At 38.5% G+C, this 16,036-nt stretch overlaps 1 protein-coding gene across 1 annotated transcript in view; it reads right to left on the reverse strand.

Moving 5' to 3' along the window:
• The window catches only part of DNAJC12 (DnaJ heat shock protein family (Hsp40) member C12), a 34,708-nt gene that overhangs the window by 17,321 nt on the left and 1,351 nt on the right, over positions 1-16,036 (reverse strand). Inside the window, exon 2 of the mRNA XM_082639580.1 lies at positions 6,301-6,379. Coding sequence (XP_082495706.1) covers positions 6,301-6,379 — 79 coding nt within the window. The remainder of the gene's footprint in view (positions 1-6,300; positions 6,380-16,036) is intronic.

Consider the following 16,036-nt stretch of genomic DNA (forward strand, 5'->3'; position numbering starts at 1 on the left):
CTTGTACTAGAGCAGTGTCGTAGGTGCTCAAAAAGTATTTGTTCAATGAATGAATGAGTGAATGCTTCCAATTTGGATGTGAATATAAAAATATTCATATAATGCTATTCCCTGAGCTCTAAGCACCAAAGAAATGACACATGCCCTTAAAACATTTTGTGAATTAGGCACGTTTTAATAGTATCAATGGGAAAAATAATTTAAATTATCCTGATGGTGCTTAAAAATACCTCATGGGAAGTCAATATCCTCCGATACAGAAGATGTTAGGGCAAATGTACAGTCAATACTGATGGTACCACCATACCAATTGTGAAGCTACTGAAATACTTCTGTACCTCAGTTGGTACAGAGCTGCTGTTCCTGAGCTTTAATCCCCCAAACTTCAAGTGTTCCTCCAGCAGCCAGAGATACTGCCAACCATGGCAGGGCACCTCCAGGAACCTGTCCAAAGCTGGGCAACACAGGTACGTAATAGGTCATTAAATATTTAATATCACTGCTGGAGGTAGTAGCAATTAATAGATTAAAGGGAAGACACTAAAGATGGAGTTATTAAAAGCTAAGGAAGGGCTTCCCTGGTGGCGCAGTGGTTGAGAGTCCGCCTGCCGATGCAGGGGACACGGGTTCGCCCCGGTCCGGGAAGATCCCACATGCCGCGGAGCGGCTGGGCCCATGAGCCATGGCCACTGAGCCTGCGCGTCCGGAGCCTGTGCTCCGCAACGGGAGAGGCCACAACAGTGAGAGGCCTGCGTACCGCAAAAAAAAACAAAAAGCTAAGGAAAACAAACACATAAAAAACATCTTGCAATAGCTGCTAGCTCCAGTGAGTGATCCTTCCTGCTGCTGACAACAGTGTAAATGTCCCACTGTATAAATGAGGTGTCACTTTTTCCAACAGGATAAAAAGCTCATTAAATTATCACCATGGATGCACATTCCAGTTACTACTAGAGCAGAGGCTGTAAAGGTTTACATTTTTATCTATGATTCACCTTCTGTTTGCACATTATTGTTGGCCTCATTTTCCAGAGTTTCTGAAATGAAAGAATTATTCTAATATCAATCCCTCAACAGCAGTTGATAAGCAGAAAGCAAAAGAGACCTTACCTTTCCTGTTAGGTGGCCTTTTCCTTGTTCCATACCCTTCACCACATTTAATAAAAATGAGTTTGGATTTATATTTGTCCTTTAATATATCCGCTAATCAAATGAATCATACAAGATAAACATATACCAGTTCTGGGAAGAGAGATCTCATTTTATAAGCTTATACAAGCAAATGATGATGGAACATTTAAAAGACATTCTGATTTAAGTCCTAGGTCTACTTTGAAAATACAGAGGTTCTTTTAATTCATATTTCATAGTATAATTTTTATTAATATATTATTTTTAATACTATTTTATTAATAATAATTAAATAATTATTATATAATTATTCTATTATTTATAAATAAATTATAAATAATTTATTTATAAATAATATATAATTATTTTATTATATAAATAATTATTTAATTATTTATTATAATTTATAAATAATAATAAATAATTATTATTATTAATAATTAAATTAATAATTTCAATAGTTTATTAATATAGCCACAATTTAAATGTAAATTTAAATTTACATTTAAAGTCCACTTACAATTACTTGAGAAATAATAATAATAATATGATATCAGGACATGCTTTGAAAACAATCTGGAGGAAAATACACCAACTGTTAATAGTGGTTCTCTAGCAAAAAGAGATAAGAGCAGACTTTCACTTTCAACATTATTTAACACTGTATGTTATTTTTATTCCAAGGGGGAAAAAGCAATAAAGAGATTTTAAAGTAGGAAAACATTGAAACATTGAAATATTTCAGTCAGTAAGAGACAAAGAGTTCCCCTTCTTCAAATATTCAAATGTCTTTGAAGCCTGCAAATCAATAACAAAAATACCATTTCACGGGTCCTTAATTTAGTTTGAAATCCCTTTCTTCAGGCTCAAAGAGAAGTTAATAAAGCATTGGCCTGAAACCATTACTGTTATGTGCACATAGGACTGGCATGAGTACCAGCCAGAGGCTTTTGATCTCAGTGACACAATTTCTATAGCACAACCAGTCCTGCCTACATCACCCACAACTGCAGAGCAAAGATCTCTAAAAGCCTTAGATTTAGATTTTTTTTAATGAGAGTGAGAACGATCTAATGTTTACTTACAAAAAGAAAACTATCCCATTTTGTTAAATTTTTATCCTGGAATGCTGCATAAAAACAAGAAAAGAAAGTCCACTGACTCATAATTGCCAACATTCATTGAGCTCTTCCTACATTCAAGATACATCATTTAATCCTCACAGCAGACACATGAAGTAATAATATGCTATTAGTCTACCCATTCTACCTAGGAGTATGTTGAGGCTCAAAGAGGTTGCCCAAAATCAACTAGCTCATAAGTAGGAGCTAGGAGCAATCCAGACAGACAAACCTGTGTTCATATCTACTACTCCATCATGCTACCAAATCAGTCATTTCAGTGGCAACGGTTGAGACTACATTTAGCAAACCAAAAAAGTGTATATACAAGTTTAATTTCTTCTACCTGCAGTTGTTCTAAAGGCTTAACCTTTCACCTTAATGAAATATGTTTCAAAATCTGTCCAATATATTCTGGATTTCAGTCAAGCTAAAATCAGCATTAAGGTGAATTTTTGTTTCACATTTTAAAATATTTTTATCAGTAACCTTAACCCTTCTCCAAGTGTGAAAAGAACCACTTAAATTTTCAGAAAGCCATATTAATCCAAATTAAGTAAATAGATGTTTAAACAGATTTCAAAGCAATTTCTACCCAAAGGTTGAATCATCTACTGCAAGCCTTACAAGGGAAGATATTGATGTCTGTGTACCTTTTCATTTTAAACAATATTTACACAGTCCAGTGTCTCTCTGAACAAGAAGCCTTGTGGTAGTCCGTACATGAAAACTCAACACTATGGCAACTAGAATGGCAGTGATTGCACAATGATTCATCATGCATCCTGAATAGAAATTGTTTGCTGGGGACAGAAAAACAACTCAAAGCCATGCTTCACTGGAGAGGAACCCAGTTAAAGAATAATCTGTGCTGGTGGGTTTTTTTAAGTGTTTATCAAATTTTTATACCTTTTTATACTTTTTGCTAGGGCATCTATCTTAATATTAACTCTAGTTTAGAGAGGTAATTCATTTGTCTCCTACTGAAATGTTCAAGAATTCATTCTTTCACTCATTCAAGAAATTATATGCACAAAGTAGCTGTCCTCCAATGCAGGTGCTGTGCTAGGTGCAAGGCATACCACTTTGAATGAGATAAGCAGGAAACCAGGCTCACTGAGCTTCCAGTATGACTAATAAGCAAATTGTCAACAAGAGGACAATATGATACACAGTTGGCCACCTGACGTATATGTAGGGTGCTCCGGGTAGCTGGGGCACACATAAATCCCAGAGGAAGTGATGACTAAGCTGAGACCTGACTCAGCAGCACAACCCAACCAATCAAAAGCAGGGCAGGGAGGTGGGCAGGCCTCGAGGCTGTTCCAGGCAGAGAAAGCAATAGGTATAAAGGCCTAAAGAGTGGAGAGCAGGGCACATCAAGGAACCAAGGTAGTTGTGAGTGGCTGAAACATGGGGTTGTAAGCATGGTGGTGGAGAGAAAATGAGGATAGAGAGATAAGTGGGGGAGCACAGCATGAAGGGGCTTGTACCTAAAGGCCCAGCAATGGCAAAGAATGAACTATCGCTACACGTACAATATGGGTAAATATCACAGACATAAGGTAAAGCGAAAGAAGCTACATGCAGAAGAATACATACTGTATGATTCCATTTACATGAAATTCAAAACTAGGCAAAACTAATCAATGGTGATAAAGATCCAAAAATGGGAGAAGGTGCTGACATTGAACAGGGCATGAAAAGGGACTTTCCCTGGGGTGGTGGAAATGTTCTACATCTTCATCTGGGCAGTGGTTAAACTGGTTATATGTGGACAAACATTTATCAGGTTTACACTTATGATTTGTTCACATTGCCTTAATAAAAAAGGGGAGGGACTTCCCTGGTGGTCCAGTGATTAGGATTCCATGCTTCCACTGCAGGGGGCCCAGCTTCAATCCCTAGTCAGGGAACTAAGATCCTGAAAGCCATGTGTCATGGCCAAGAAAAAGAAGGAGGGTCAAATGAGCAGAAATAATAGTTAAGTATCTAACAAAAGATGACTTCATACATTGGAAAATGACTTGTTTATAGAAATCAAAGGGATCAATGATTTCTAGAGAAAATTAATTCAGAGATTTACGATAAGGGAAAAATTTTTTTTAAGAGGAGTTGTGTCTTACCATTTGTGAAATATGGAGTTATAGACAGGTCTTAATCATATTTTCCTTATAGAAAAATCATATGTATACACATACTATACACATACCTATAGTATACACATATAGTAAACATAGTCTTCAAACTTAAGATAGTACAACCTACCCTGAGGGTAAAATCAGGGTAGGAATACACAGGAGATTTCAACTGCACTGGTAAAGTTTTAAGCTGTGTGATACATACATGGACATTTGTTATAGTATTCTTTGTACTGTTTTGTACATAGTAAATCTTTTATTTCTTTCCGTAACTAGAAAGAAAGACCACTATTTGCAGTGTGAAGCAATTAAAGGAGTCCTGTAAGGATTCAGGCATGACATGATAGTGGCTTACCTACTGCAGTGGCTCTGAGGATGGAGGGAAGAGGACCTACAGGAGAGAGATGCGGAAGGCAAATCACCAGCATTTGGTAGTCAATCAGAAGTAGATGTGAGGCAGAGGAAAGAGACAGGTTTTTGCCTGACCAACTGAATGAATGGTGGTGCCATTTATTGAGACGGGGAAACAGAGAAAAATGAGCATGATTTTAAGAGGTGAGAGGAGGATGAATAACGAGTCCAGTTTTTGACAGAGTGACTTTGAATTGTCTCCAAAAGGAGATTTCCAAGAAGCAGTTGAAGCTACAGTCTGAAACTGAGGAATGAGAACTGAGTTAAAGGATAGATTGGAGAGCCATCAACAAATAGCTGATGATTGAAACCACAGACTTGGACAAAACTCCAGAGAAAAAATGGGGAGTAAACCCAGAAGAGAGTTTAGAAGGGAACCTTAGGACAGAAGGGAAGGAAGTCACAAAGGAGACAGAAAGAGCAGCCCAAGAAGTAGGAGGAAAAGCATAAGGGGTATGTATCCTGGTAGCTAAGAAAAAGGAGTGTCAAGAAGGTGAGCATGGGGCTTCCCTAGTGGGGCAGTGGTTGAGAGTCCGCCTGCTGATGGAGGGGACACGGATTCGTGCCCCTGTTTAGGAAGATCCCATGTGCCGCAGAAAGGCTGGGCCCGTGAGCCATGGCCGCTGAGCCTGCGCGTCCGGAGCTTGTGCTCCGCAACGGGAGAGGCCACAACAGTGAGAGGCCTGCGTACCACAAAAAAGAAAAAAAAAAAAAAGAAGGTGAGCATGGTCAATAGTGCCAAATTCTGATGCAAGCTCAGGGAAGGTAAGGACTACAATGTGGACCATTGAATTTGGCAGCCAGGAAGTCCTTGGTGACTATTACAAGAACTGTTTCCTAGAAAGGTGAGGAGGAAGTCAGACTGGGATAAATTGAAAAGGGCAAAAGGGAAGTAGAGATACCAACTGTGGACTTCTTTTTCAGGAACTTTGGCTCTAAAGGGAAGGCAAGAGATAGGGAAGGAGCAGGAGGGTGACAGGTTAAGGAAGGATTATTGGTTTGCTTGTATTTTTTCAAGCTGAGATACACAAAAGCATTTATGTATAAATTTATGATCATGAAATGTAAAATATGATAAAGAAAGAACAAATGTACAAATATATTATTATATAATATATATGGACCTATTCAGGTCTTCAAAATGAAGAAAACACAGCAAGGTTCTCATCAAGACAACCACCTGGTTACAAATATATTTAAGTCATGTTAACATTTGAGAACTGGTGAAATAAAGCATAAACTGGACAAATTTTAAACCATGAAGCAGAACATTATAGCAGAAAGATAAATGAATATCAAATGACTACTGTTAGAAAAAAGACCCTACCCAATTCCCTCCTCACCTTCTATCTGATAGTGCAAAAACATTCTTTGTCATTGAATGAAAGAATAACGTTGAGTGTAAACAGATAAAAGAAAATGAAGTTACTATTAAAGCCTTTTTAGAGCTCTATGCTATACATTTTCATGAGAAACAGCCATTATTAAATACTTACCAGCTTTGGAGTTTTCAGGATGCTTGTCGGGGTGACATTCCAGGGCCCTGACCTTAAATTCTGCCAGGATTTGTTCAGCCTAAAACAAAAATCAATGTTTAAAATAAGGAATCCAATTTGAATGGAATGAAGGAAGAAGTTGGGTGTCAGTTTTTCCCAAAAAAGCCATGATCACCCAACTTTTTATTTTGATCCCTATATTTGTATTTTGACTTTTTACTCTAAGAAATTATTTTCTCAATAACAAAATTCAGAAAGTATCCAATAAAAGTTCCTATTCAAATAGTAGTCTATGATGACAATTTAACTTGTTACTGTATTTAGATGATGGCCCAAGACACCTATGAGTTCAAATGTCAAAAATGGTCAGATAGGTTTATCCTAAGGATATATGAAAGGTGTGTTCACACATCCGAGTTCTTCTAAGGATGCGTAGCCACCAACCGTTATTCAAGATGACTATCCAGGGACTTCCTTGGCATTCCAGTGATTAAGACTCTGAGCTTCCTTTGCAGGGGGCATGGGTTCAATCCCTGGTCAGGGAACTAAGATCCTGCATGCCATGTGGTGTGGCCAAAAAAATTAAATTTAATTAAATTTTTAAAAATCAATTTAAAAAAAGACTATCCAGTTTATAAATTACCCATTATAAAGTTCTTTCTGTCTGTCTTTTGGCCCTTTTCTTTTTTATTAAGAATTTCACATTTGGGAATTAGGGGGTTAGATAAATGTAGTCAAAAGGTACAAACTTCCAGTTATAAAATAAATAAGTAATAGAGATGCAATGTACAACATGATAAATATAATTAACACTACTATATGTTATATATGAAGGGTGTTAAGAAAGTAAATCCTAAGAGTTCTCATCAGAAGGAAAAAAATTTCTATTTCTTTAATTTCATATTTATGTAGATGATGGGTGTTCAATAAATTTATTGTGGTAATCGTTTCATGATGTATGTAAGTCAAATCATTATGCTGTATACTTCAAACTTATACAGTGCTATATGTCAATTATATCTCAATAAAATTGGAAGGAAAAATGTTTCACAATTTTAAAAAAAAGGATAAACCTGATAATTTTGTTACCAATAAACAGATTGGTTAGAGATTTTGATTGGGAAAACAGAAACTTCAACCCAAACTAAAATGAGGTTTGAGGGCCATTTATGATTTTATTTGATTTCACTCACCCATCTAATCCTTATTATCATGAATTATCAAGACTTGGCTTCATTAATTATGATTGCAATGTCAACAGCAGGATACAACAGTGGTTATGTGGCTCTTGGATTCTGATTACTTTTGTTTTAAATCCCAGTTCTGCCCTGAGACTTTAGGCAAGTTGTGTAATTTCTATGTGCCTAGGTTTCCACATCTTTACGTTTCATGAATAAGTCGAGCACTTAACACAAAGGCCAATCACAGTAAGAACTCAATAATAGTAGCTATTATTAAATGTCAGTGGTTAAGTAACTTGAACTCATTTAGCTTATTACTATAAAAGCTGAATTTTTTGTTAACTAAGCAGATGGAATTCAAACCCAATAATTGTAGCCACTGTTTTATGTGGCCGAATTCTTCAGACTTAGGGACCTATTATCAAGTACTATATTTACTATACATGATTTTTTTTTTTTTTTTTTTTTTTTTTTTTGCGGTACGCGGGCCTCTCACTGTTGTGGCCTCTCCCGATGCGGAGCACAGGCTCCGGACGCGCAGGCTCAGCTGCCATGGCTCACGGGCCCAGCCGCTCCGCGGCATGTGGGATCCTCCCGGACTGGGGCACGAACCCGCCTCCCCTGCATCGGCAGGCGGACGCTCAACCACTGCGCCACCAGGGAAGCCCTATACATGATTTAATGAAAGCAAATTGCCTCTTGTTTGAGAAATGAATTCTCAAGCAGTTCAGCTCCGTATTGTCATAAGATTCATGGGAGAAACATTTTTATCAGCTTCACATCATCCTTAATCAATTCTCGTAAAAAAATCTTCACTTTTACAATCAAAGACAGGCTGTATTAGATATGAGTATGTTTAAAGCCCAGACTGATATCTCTACTCTTTTAGGTGTTAAGCATGTACTGGGAAACACTTGCAATAACAGGAAGAGATAGATTTCCTAGTAAGAACTGTAATTAATTATGTTTCCTCTTCCTGGGTGCTCCCTTTACCCCTTAGTCACCATAACCTGCTAATAGAATGAAGAAAATTGAGATTGGGACTTGTTTTGAAATTGTAAATATTATAAAGAGTCTAGTAGTAAGCTTTTTTTTTTTTTTTTTTTTTTTTTTGCGGTACGCGGACCTCTCACTGTTGTGGACTCTCCTGTTGCGGAGCACAGGCTCCAGACGCACAGGCTCAGCGGCCATGGCTCATGGGCCCAGCCGCTCCGCGGCATGTGGGATCTTCCCGGACCGGGGCACAAACCCGTGTCACCTGCATCGGCAGGCAGACTCTCAACCACTGCATCACCAGGGAAGCCCTAGTAGTAAGCATTTTTAATTAACAAGTAATTTATGAATACTCACGAACTCTCTTTGAAAAAAATTTCTATCAATACAGAATTTTTTTTAAAAAACCTTTACTCCTTTTCCCCTAAGATAACAGAAGCCTTCAAGACACATTTTTACACACTTATATACATATTTATGTATATATTTTGGGGGGGTTAATAACACAAATTGATAAAATTATACCTATCTATCAAAGGTAGAAAGTTTGGAGTTTTTGTTGTTGTTTTATTTTTTAATTCCTATCCCATCTTTAAAAATTAAGAATAATCCAGGGCTTCCCTGGTGGCGCAGTGGTTGAGAGTCCGCCTGCCGATGCAGGGGACACGGGTTCGTGCCCTGGTCCAGGAAGATCCCACATGCCGCGGAGCAGCTGGGCCCGTGAGCCATGGCCGCTGAGCCTGCGCGTCCGGAGCCTGTGCTCCGCAACGGGAGAGGCCACAACAGTGAGAGGCCCGCGTACCGCAAAAAAAAAAAAAAGAAAAGAATAATCCATATCTGTCTTTTATTACTTTTCATAGTTTTATTGTCACAAAGTTTATCACAAATCTCCTATGTACAGCTGGTTCTGGGTAAACTAACCAGTAAAGAGGCTTAGTTTGTCTTGGGCCTGTTCTATTTATCTCCTGGCATCACCACCCCACGTGCCTGGTGCTAAGTGTGGCCCATGGACAAGTGAGGCCCTCCATGTCAAGGTCCACTGAATCTTGCTTTCCAGACCCAATGTCCAATGGTATGGAAAGCTGCCTACCCTACTGGCCAATAAACATACAAAAAAGGTTCAAGTTTACTCATAATTAAATAAATCAAAACATCCACGGGATGATCATGACCAGTGTCACTGAGGGTGCAAAGAAATGAACTCTCTCATGCTTTCCTGGTGAGGATGTAAATGGTGTAGATTTTCTGGAAATCAATTGGGATATACACATATATAAAAATCCTTGGGAATTCCCTGGCAGTCCAGTGGTTAGGATTACACGCTTTCACTGCCGAGGGCCCAGGTTCGATCCCTGGTCGGAGAACTAAGATCCCACAAGACAGATAGCACGGCCAACAAAATAAATTAAAAAAAATTTTTTTAATCTTGTAATTTTTTTCATACTCTTTGGTTCAACAATTTCAATTCTGGCTAAGAGGATAATCAGAGGTAGGAAATGGATTTAGTTATAAGAAAGTTCAATGAATTAAAACTTATACACTTTAGGGCTTCCCTGGTGACGCAGTAGTTAAGAATCCACCTGCCAGGGCTTCCCTGGTGGCACGGTGGTTGAGAGTCCGCCTGCCGATGCAGGGGACACGGGTTCGTGCCCCGGTCCGGGAAGATCCCACATGGCGCAGAGCGGCTGGGCCCGTGAGCCATGGCCGCTGAACCTGCGCGTCCGGAGCGTGTGCTCCACAACGGGAGAGGCCACAGCAGTGAGAGGCCCGCGTACCGCAAAAATAAAAAATTTTAAAAATTTTAAAAAAGAATCCACCTGACAATGCAGGGGACAGAGATTCAAACCCTGGTCCGGGAAGATCCCACATGCCGTGGAGCAATTAAGCCCATGCACCACAGCTACTGAGCCTGCACTCTAGAGCCGGCGAGCCACAACTACTGAGCCCACGTGCCACAAATATGGAAACCTGTGCACCTAGAGCCCATGCTCTGCAACAAGAGAAGCCACCGCTGTGAGAAGACTGTGCACCGCAACGAAGAGTAGCCCCCGCTTGCCGCAACTAGAGAAAGCCCGCATGCAGCAACAAAGACCCAATGCAGCCAAAAATAAATTCGTTAAGTAATTAATTAAATTAAAAAGTTATACATTTTAAACAAAAACCTATGTGCCTAGTAATAGGATATTTGTTAAAGTTAATTGTAATATAGCTATAAGATGGGATATTTTGCAGTCATTAAAAAATCATCTTTTAGTAGAAGACAATAATCTGAGAAATTTTATATAATGCATTCTATGAGAAAAGGTAAGCTACAAAGTATTATGTACGGTATAAAACTTTAATGTTTTCTCAAAAGGAATTATGTAACATGCGTATATGTAAAATAAAGATAATGATAATAATAGCTAAGATTTATTGAGACTTACTCTGTGCCAGGCACTCTTCTAAGTACTTTATATATAGCATCTCATTTAATTCCCACAGCAACTCTATGAGGTGGGTGCTATTATTATTCCCATTTCGCAGATTAGGAAACCAAGACATAGGAAAGTTAAGTAATTTTCCCAAAGTCACAGAGCTACTAAGTGGCAAAGCCAGGATTTCAACTCAGACAGTCTGACTCCAAACGCATACAAAAATATACATATAAATATTTATACATATACACATGTACTTATTACATAATACATAAATATAGCGTATATGCATGCATAGTTGGCATGCCTATGTCATACTCCCAAACATTAAGCATTTTTCTCTGTGCTCTCTTCATACTCTTCATTTCTTTATTGAACATATATTAATTTTAGAAATTAAATTTTAAAACTTAAAAATTTATCTTTTCCATATCCTAATAGCACAGTATTTTGCTCTGTGCCAGGAAATACTCGTGTGCAATAAGGACTAATTTGATTCCCACTTGAATGGATCTTCTCCAGCTTTTCCCTGGCCACACAAATGCCCTCTGACTCTCCCTCCATGTATTTAAATTTTAACCAAGTAAGATTGTTTCATGCCCCATCTCTTCTCTGAAGTCTTGTCAGATATTCTTTCCTTAATTCCTGTTGCACTTATAAACAGTACCACACAGCACAGTACTTATTTGTCCTGGAATTGTTTCCTGTGTATGAGCTTTGATTCTTCGACTGGATGCCAATTTCCTTACACACTCGCACCATGTCTCACTTTTTTGTTTTGTTCTCCCCCCATCACGTCTAGTACTGGACCAATGCCAAGTGTTGAATGAATACTTGATTACAGACTGACAGGTATTCTTCAAATAACATGACTGTAGTGTAATAGGAGCGTTCTGAAAATGTGATTTATTCATTAAAAGAATGCATTGATTCATGTGCTGGAAATGTATATGCTACAGAATATGTTGCAGAAAAGACAAGATCCATTTTAACAAGTGGGTTAACATCCATCATTTCGATTTACTTAGTTTGAAACTGGATTTTTCCTACAAAATGCCCGACATTAGTAATATCCCTGAAATAGATTTCATGAGAGATCATCTTACATCATTCTAATGAAATGATAATTAATTAACATGAGCTATAGAAGTGATTTGAGCCATAAAATATACAATGGTAATACTGGGTTAAAATCCATAAAATACAATAACTATTAATCCACAGTGACAAAAATAGTTGAATAAGTAAGTAAATGTGGGAGAAGGGGTAGCTTTTCTTTACAGAAGAATTCCAAGTAATAAATGTAAATGGATGAGGAAAATAGAAAGTCACCATTAGGCAAACAGCATAACAGTAACTCTTATAGGCAAGATTCCCTAAAGGATGCTAAAATCAGTGGGTGAACGTTTGAGGAGAAACACTGTGGTCTCAAAGAACTGTCACCAATATATTTGTTAACTTCAAAAGGGAAAATAGTAAGCCTACACTGCAAAAACCTGGCAGAAGAAAGCTGACAGACACATCTTAACCAAATGTTCAAGGTTAATAAGACATATCTACATCAGGGACCCCTGAAATGATTCACTGAGAAAGGCACACCATCACCTCTGGGGTGTTCTTTCCAAAAACACCTAAACTCACTCTAATCATGGGAAAAGATCAAGCAAACCAAAATTGAAGGACATTCTACAAAACAATTCACCACTACTCTTCAAAGTGTCCAGGTCTTGAAAGATAAGGAAGATATGAAAAATTGTCATTTTGGAGGAAAATAAAGGAACCAGACAACTAAGTACAATAAAGGATCCTGGCTTGGATCTTGGAGGAGAAAAAGGGCATTAGTAGAAAAATTGATGAAATTGGAAGGAGCCCTATACTTTAGATCAGGGGTTGACTAACTCTGGCCCACAGCCCACATCTGGCCCACCACCTGTTGTTGTTTTGTTTGTTTGTTTGTTTTTGAGGTACGCGGGCCTCTCACTGTTGCGGCCTCTCTCGTTGCGGAGCACAGGCTCCGGTCGCGCAGGCTCAGCGGCCATGGCTCACGAGCGCAGCCGCTCTGCGGCATGTGGGATCTTCCCGGACCGGGGCACGAACCCGTGTCTCCTGCATCGGCAGGCGGACTCCCAACCACTGCACCACCAGGGGAGCCCCCACCTGTTTTTAAAATAAAGTTTTATCGGAAGACAGCCATGGTCATTCATTTACATGTTATCTATAGCTACTTTCTCACAATGGCCGAATTGAGTGGTTGTGGCAGAGACCATAAATCCTGCAAAATCTAAAATATTTGTTATCTCAGGGTCAGCACCAAGATGACACACACAGGGACTTCCGTGGCGGTCCAGCAGTTAAGACTCTGCCTTCCCAATGCAGGGGACACGGGTTCGATCCCTGGTCAGGGAACTAAGACCCTGCTTGCCGCACACGCAAAAAAAAAAAAAAAAAGATGAGACAAGCAGGACACCTGGGTTTAAGGAAGTACTCACTCTCTCTCAGGTCTCTGCACTTGCAGAAACCCTGAGAGTTAGTGCCTCCTTAAATTTTGCATCATAAGCACTCTGCTTACCTCACCCTAGTGCTGACCCTGTCTGGTTCTTTACAAAAAATGCTTGATGACCACTGGTTGAGTTAATACTATTGTACCAATGTTAATTTTCTGATTTTGATAATTGTACTACCATTAAATATGATGTTAACATTAAGGAAGCTGGGTGAAGTGTATACAAGAACTCTATTATGTTTGCAACTTTTCTGTAAGCCAAAAATTATTCCAATATAGATGGAGCACAGAGGATTTTTAGAGCAGAGAAACTACTCTCTATGATACACTATGATAAGGTGGATAAATGTCATTATACACTTGTCCAAACCCACAGAAAGTACAAACCCAAGAGTGAACCATAATGTAAACTATAGACTTTGGGTGATGATTATGTGTCAATGTAGGTTCATCAGTTGTAACTCTGGTGGGAATGTGGATAATGGGAGAAGCTATGCATCAGTGGAGGGGGCAGGTATATGGGAAGCCTCTGTATCTTGCCCTCCATTTTGCTATGAACCTAAAATTGCTCTTCAAAAAATTCTATTAAAAATCATTTCAAAATAAAATATTTTAAAAATAATGTGAATTACAGAATAGAATGGGGACTCCCCTGGTGGTGCAGTGGTTAAGAATCCGCCTGCCAATGCAGGGGACACAAGCTCGAGCCCTGGAAGATCCCACATGCCGCGGAGCAACTAAGCCCGTGCGCCACAACTACTGAGCCTTTGCTCTAGAGCCCACGAGCTACAACTACTGAAACCTGCACACCTAGAGCCCGTGCTCCACAACAAGTGAAGCCACTGCAAATGAGAAGCTCGTGCACCACAAGGAAGAGGAGCCCCCTCCTGCAGCAACTAGAGAGAGCCCACATGCAGCAACGAAGACCCAACGCAGCCAAAAATAAATTAATTAATTGATTTTAAAAAAATAGAATAGAATGAATTTATGAAGTTCCAAGTGTACGATGTTACTGTGAGGCCAAAACAACTCCCTAAACCATGACAACTTCCTATATGCCAGGCACCATTCTAAGCACCTTATGTATCATGTCTCATTTAATCCCAAAAACACCTCCATGAGGTGAGTACTATTACTATCCCCATTTGCAGATTAGGAAACCCAGCCATAGAAAAGTTAAATAATTTTCCCAAGGTCACATAGCCAATAAATGGTTAAGATTTAAACCCAGGTGGTCCGAAGTCAATAAGAAACAGAACTAGAAAAAAAAAATAGGTGTTTCTATTTATTGAGTTTATGCTCAGTTTTCAAGTCCATGAAATCTTGAAATGAGAAAGTCTTATTACTACTGAAATGTTGACCAGATATTAAAAAATCAATTAAGATCCACACCCAAGAGGATGCCTTACACCACTAGTGTGTGGTATATGCATCAATAAGGACTTCAGAAGATTTCATAGCATGCATCTATGTAAAATCTGATATAGGGAGAAAAAGATAACTGATTTGGGCTCAAATTTCAGTAAATGTTTTTGAACAGGGGGTATTTGTTTCCTACTCAACAGCATGGAAATCCTCCCGTGGCCTCATATATGTCATTTAACTAATTTCCAACACAGGCTTTAAAGTGTAAGAACTGTATACTAAAGCAAAGAATTATGTGTGTATCTAACTCAATTGTTGTAAGTGGAATCAAAATATCAAGCTGCTTTGAAATTATAACTGCTAAATTGCTCTTGGATAGGAACAGTTCTGGTTAATTTTTTAGAGCGTCAGATCAAGGAATATTTGAAGTAAAGAAAACCCATGCAACACAATTTAAGTAAAGGAAATGTCATAGTAATACTCAAAAAAAGCCATTAAAATATTTTTCAGTGAGAAGGATACATATAAAAAGAGGGGAGAGGGGAATTCCCTGGCAGTCCAGTGGTCAGGACTCCGCCCTTACACTACAGGGGGCACGGGTTTGATCCCTGGTCAGGGAACTAAGATCCTGCAAGCCAAGCGGTGTGGCCAAAACAAACAAAAAAAAGGCGGGGCAGGGGGGAAGATATATATAAAAGAATCGGCAAAATTGTGACAGGTCATTGCATTTTAAATAAATGACTGTTACCTACACATGCTATGCCATTGACAGAATTAGTAAAATACATCCGGAAGAAGGAATGTCAAGACAATGCTTTTATTCTCCTTTTAATATATGCTACGGTATACACAGAGAGTATGACTATAACTGGTAACCACAAAATGAAACTGTTATAAACATAAATAAACAACAGGATCATTTTTTTTAGTCTATTCAAGACTAATCTTTCTTTGTAGAAAGATTGAAAAGACAATAACATAACTACAAAAGACTGACTAAAGGGTCAAGAGATTTATTAAGGGGATATTACAACCTTTACTTTATAACCTAGCATGACAATATTTTTTATAAATCCAAATCGTGAAACTTTTCAAATTAAATTATGTTCCTTTGATTCAAATAGTTCCTTCAAAAATTATTTGGCAAGGGTATAATCCAAAGTATGAATAACACATAATAAGCTTTCTCAGTTGCTCTAAGTGTGTTTAACTACAAGGTACCTAAGATAACTTCCACAGGGTGACAAAATTAGAGATAACCCTTTGTGTCCAATATT

This window comes from Mesoplodon mirus, assembly GCF_964341445.2.
Source record: "Mesoplodon mirus genome assembly, chromosome: 2".
In the NCBI taxonomy this organism is placed as follows: Eukaryota; Metazoa; Chordata; class Mammalia; order Artiodactyla; family Ziphiidae; genus Mesoplodon; species Mesoplodon mirus.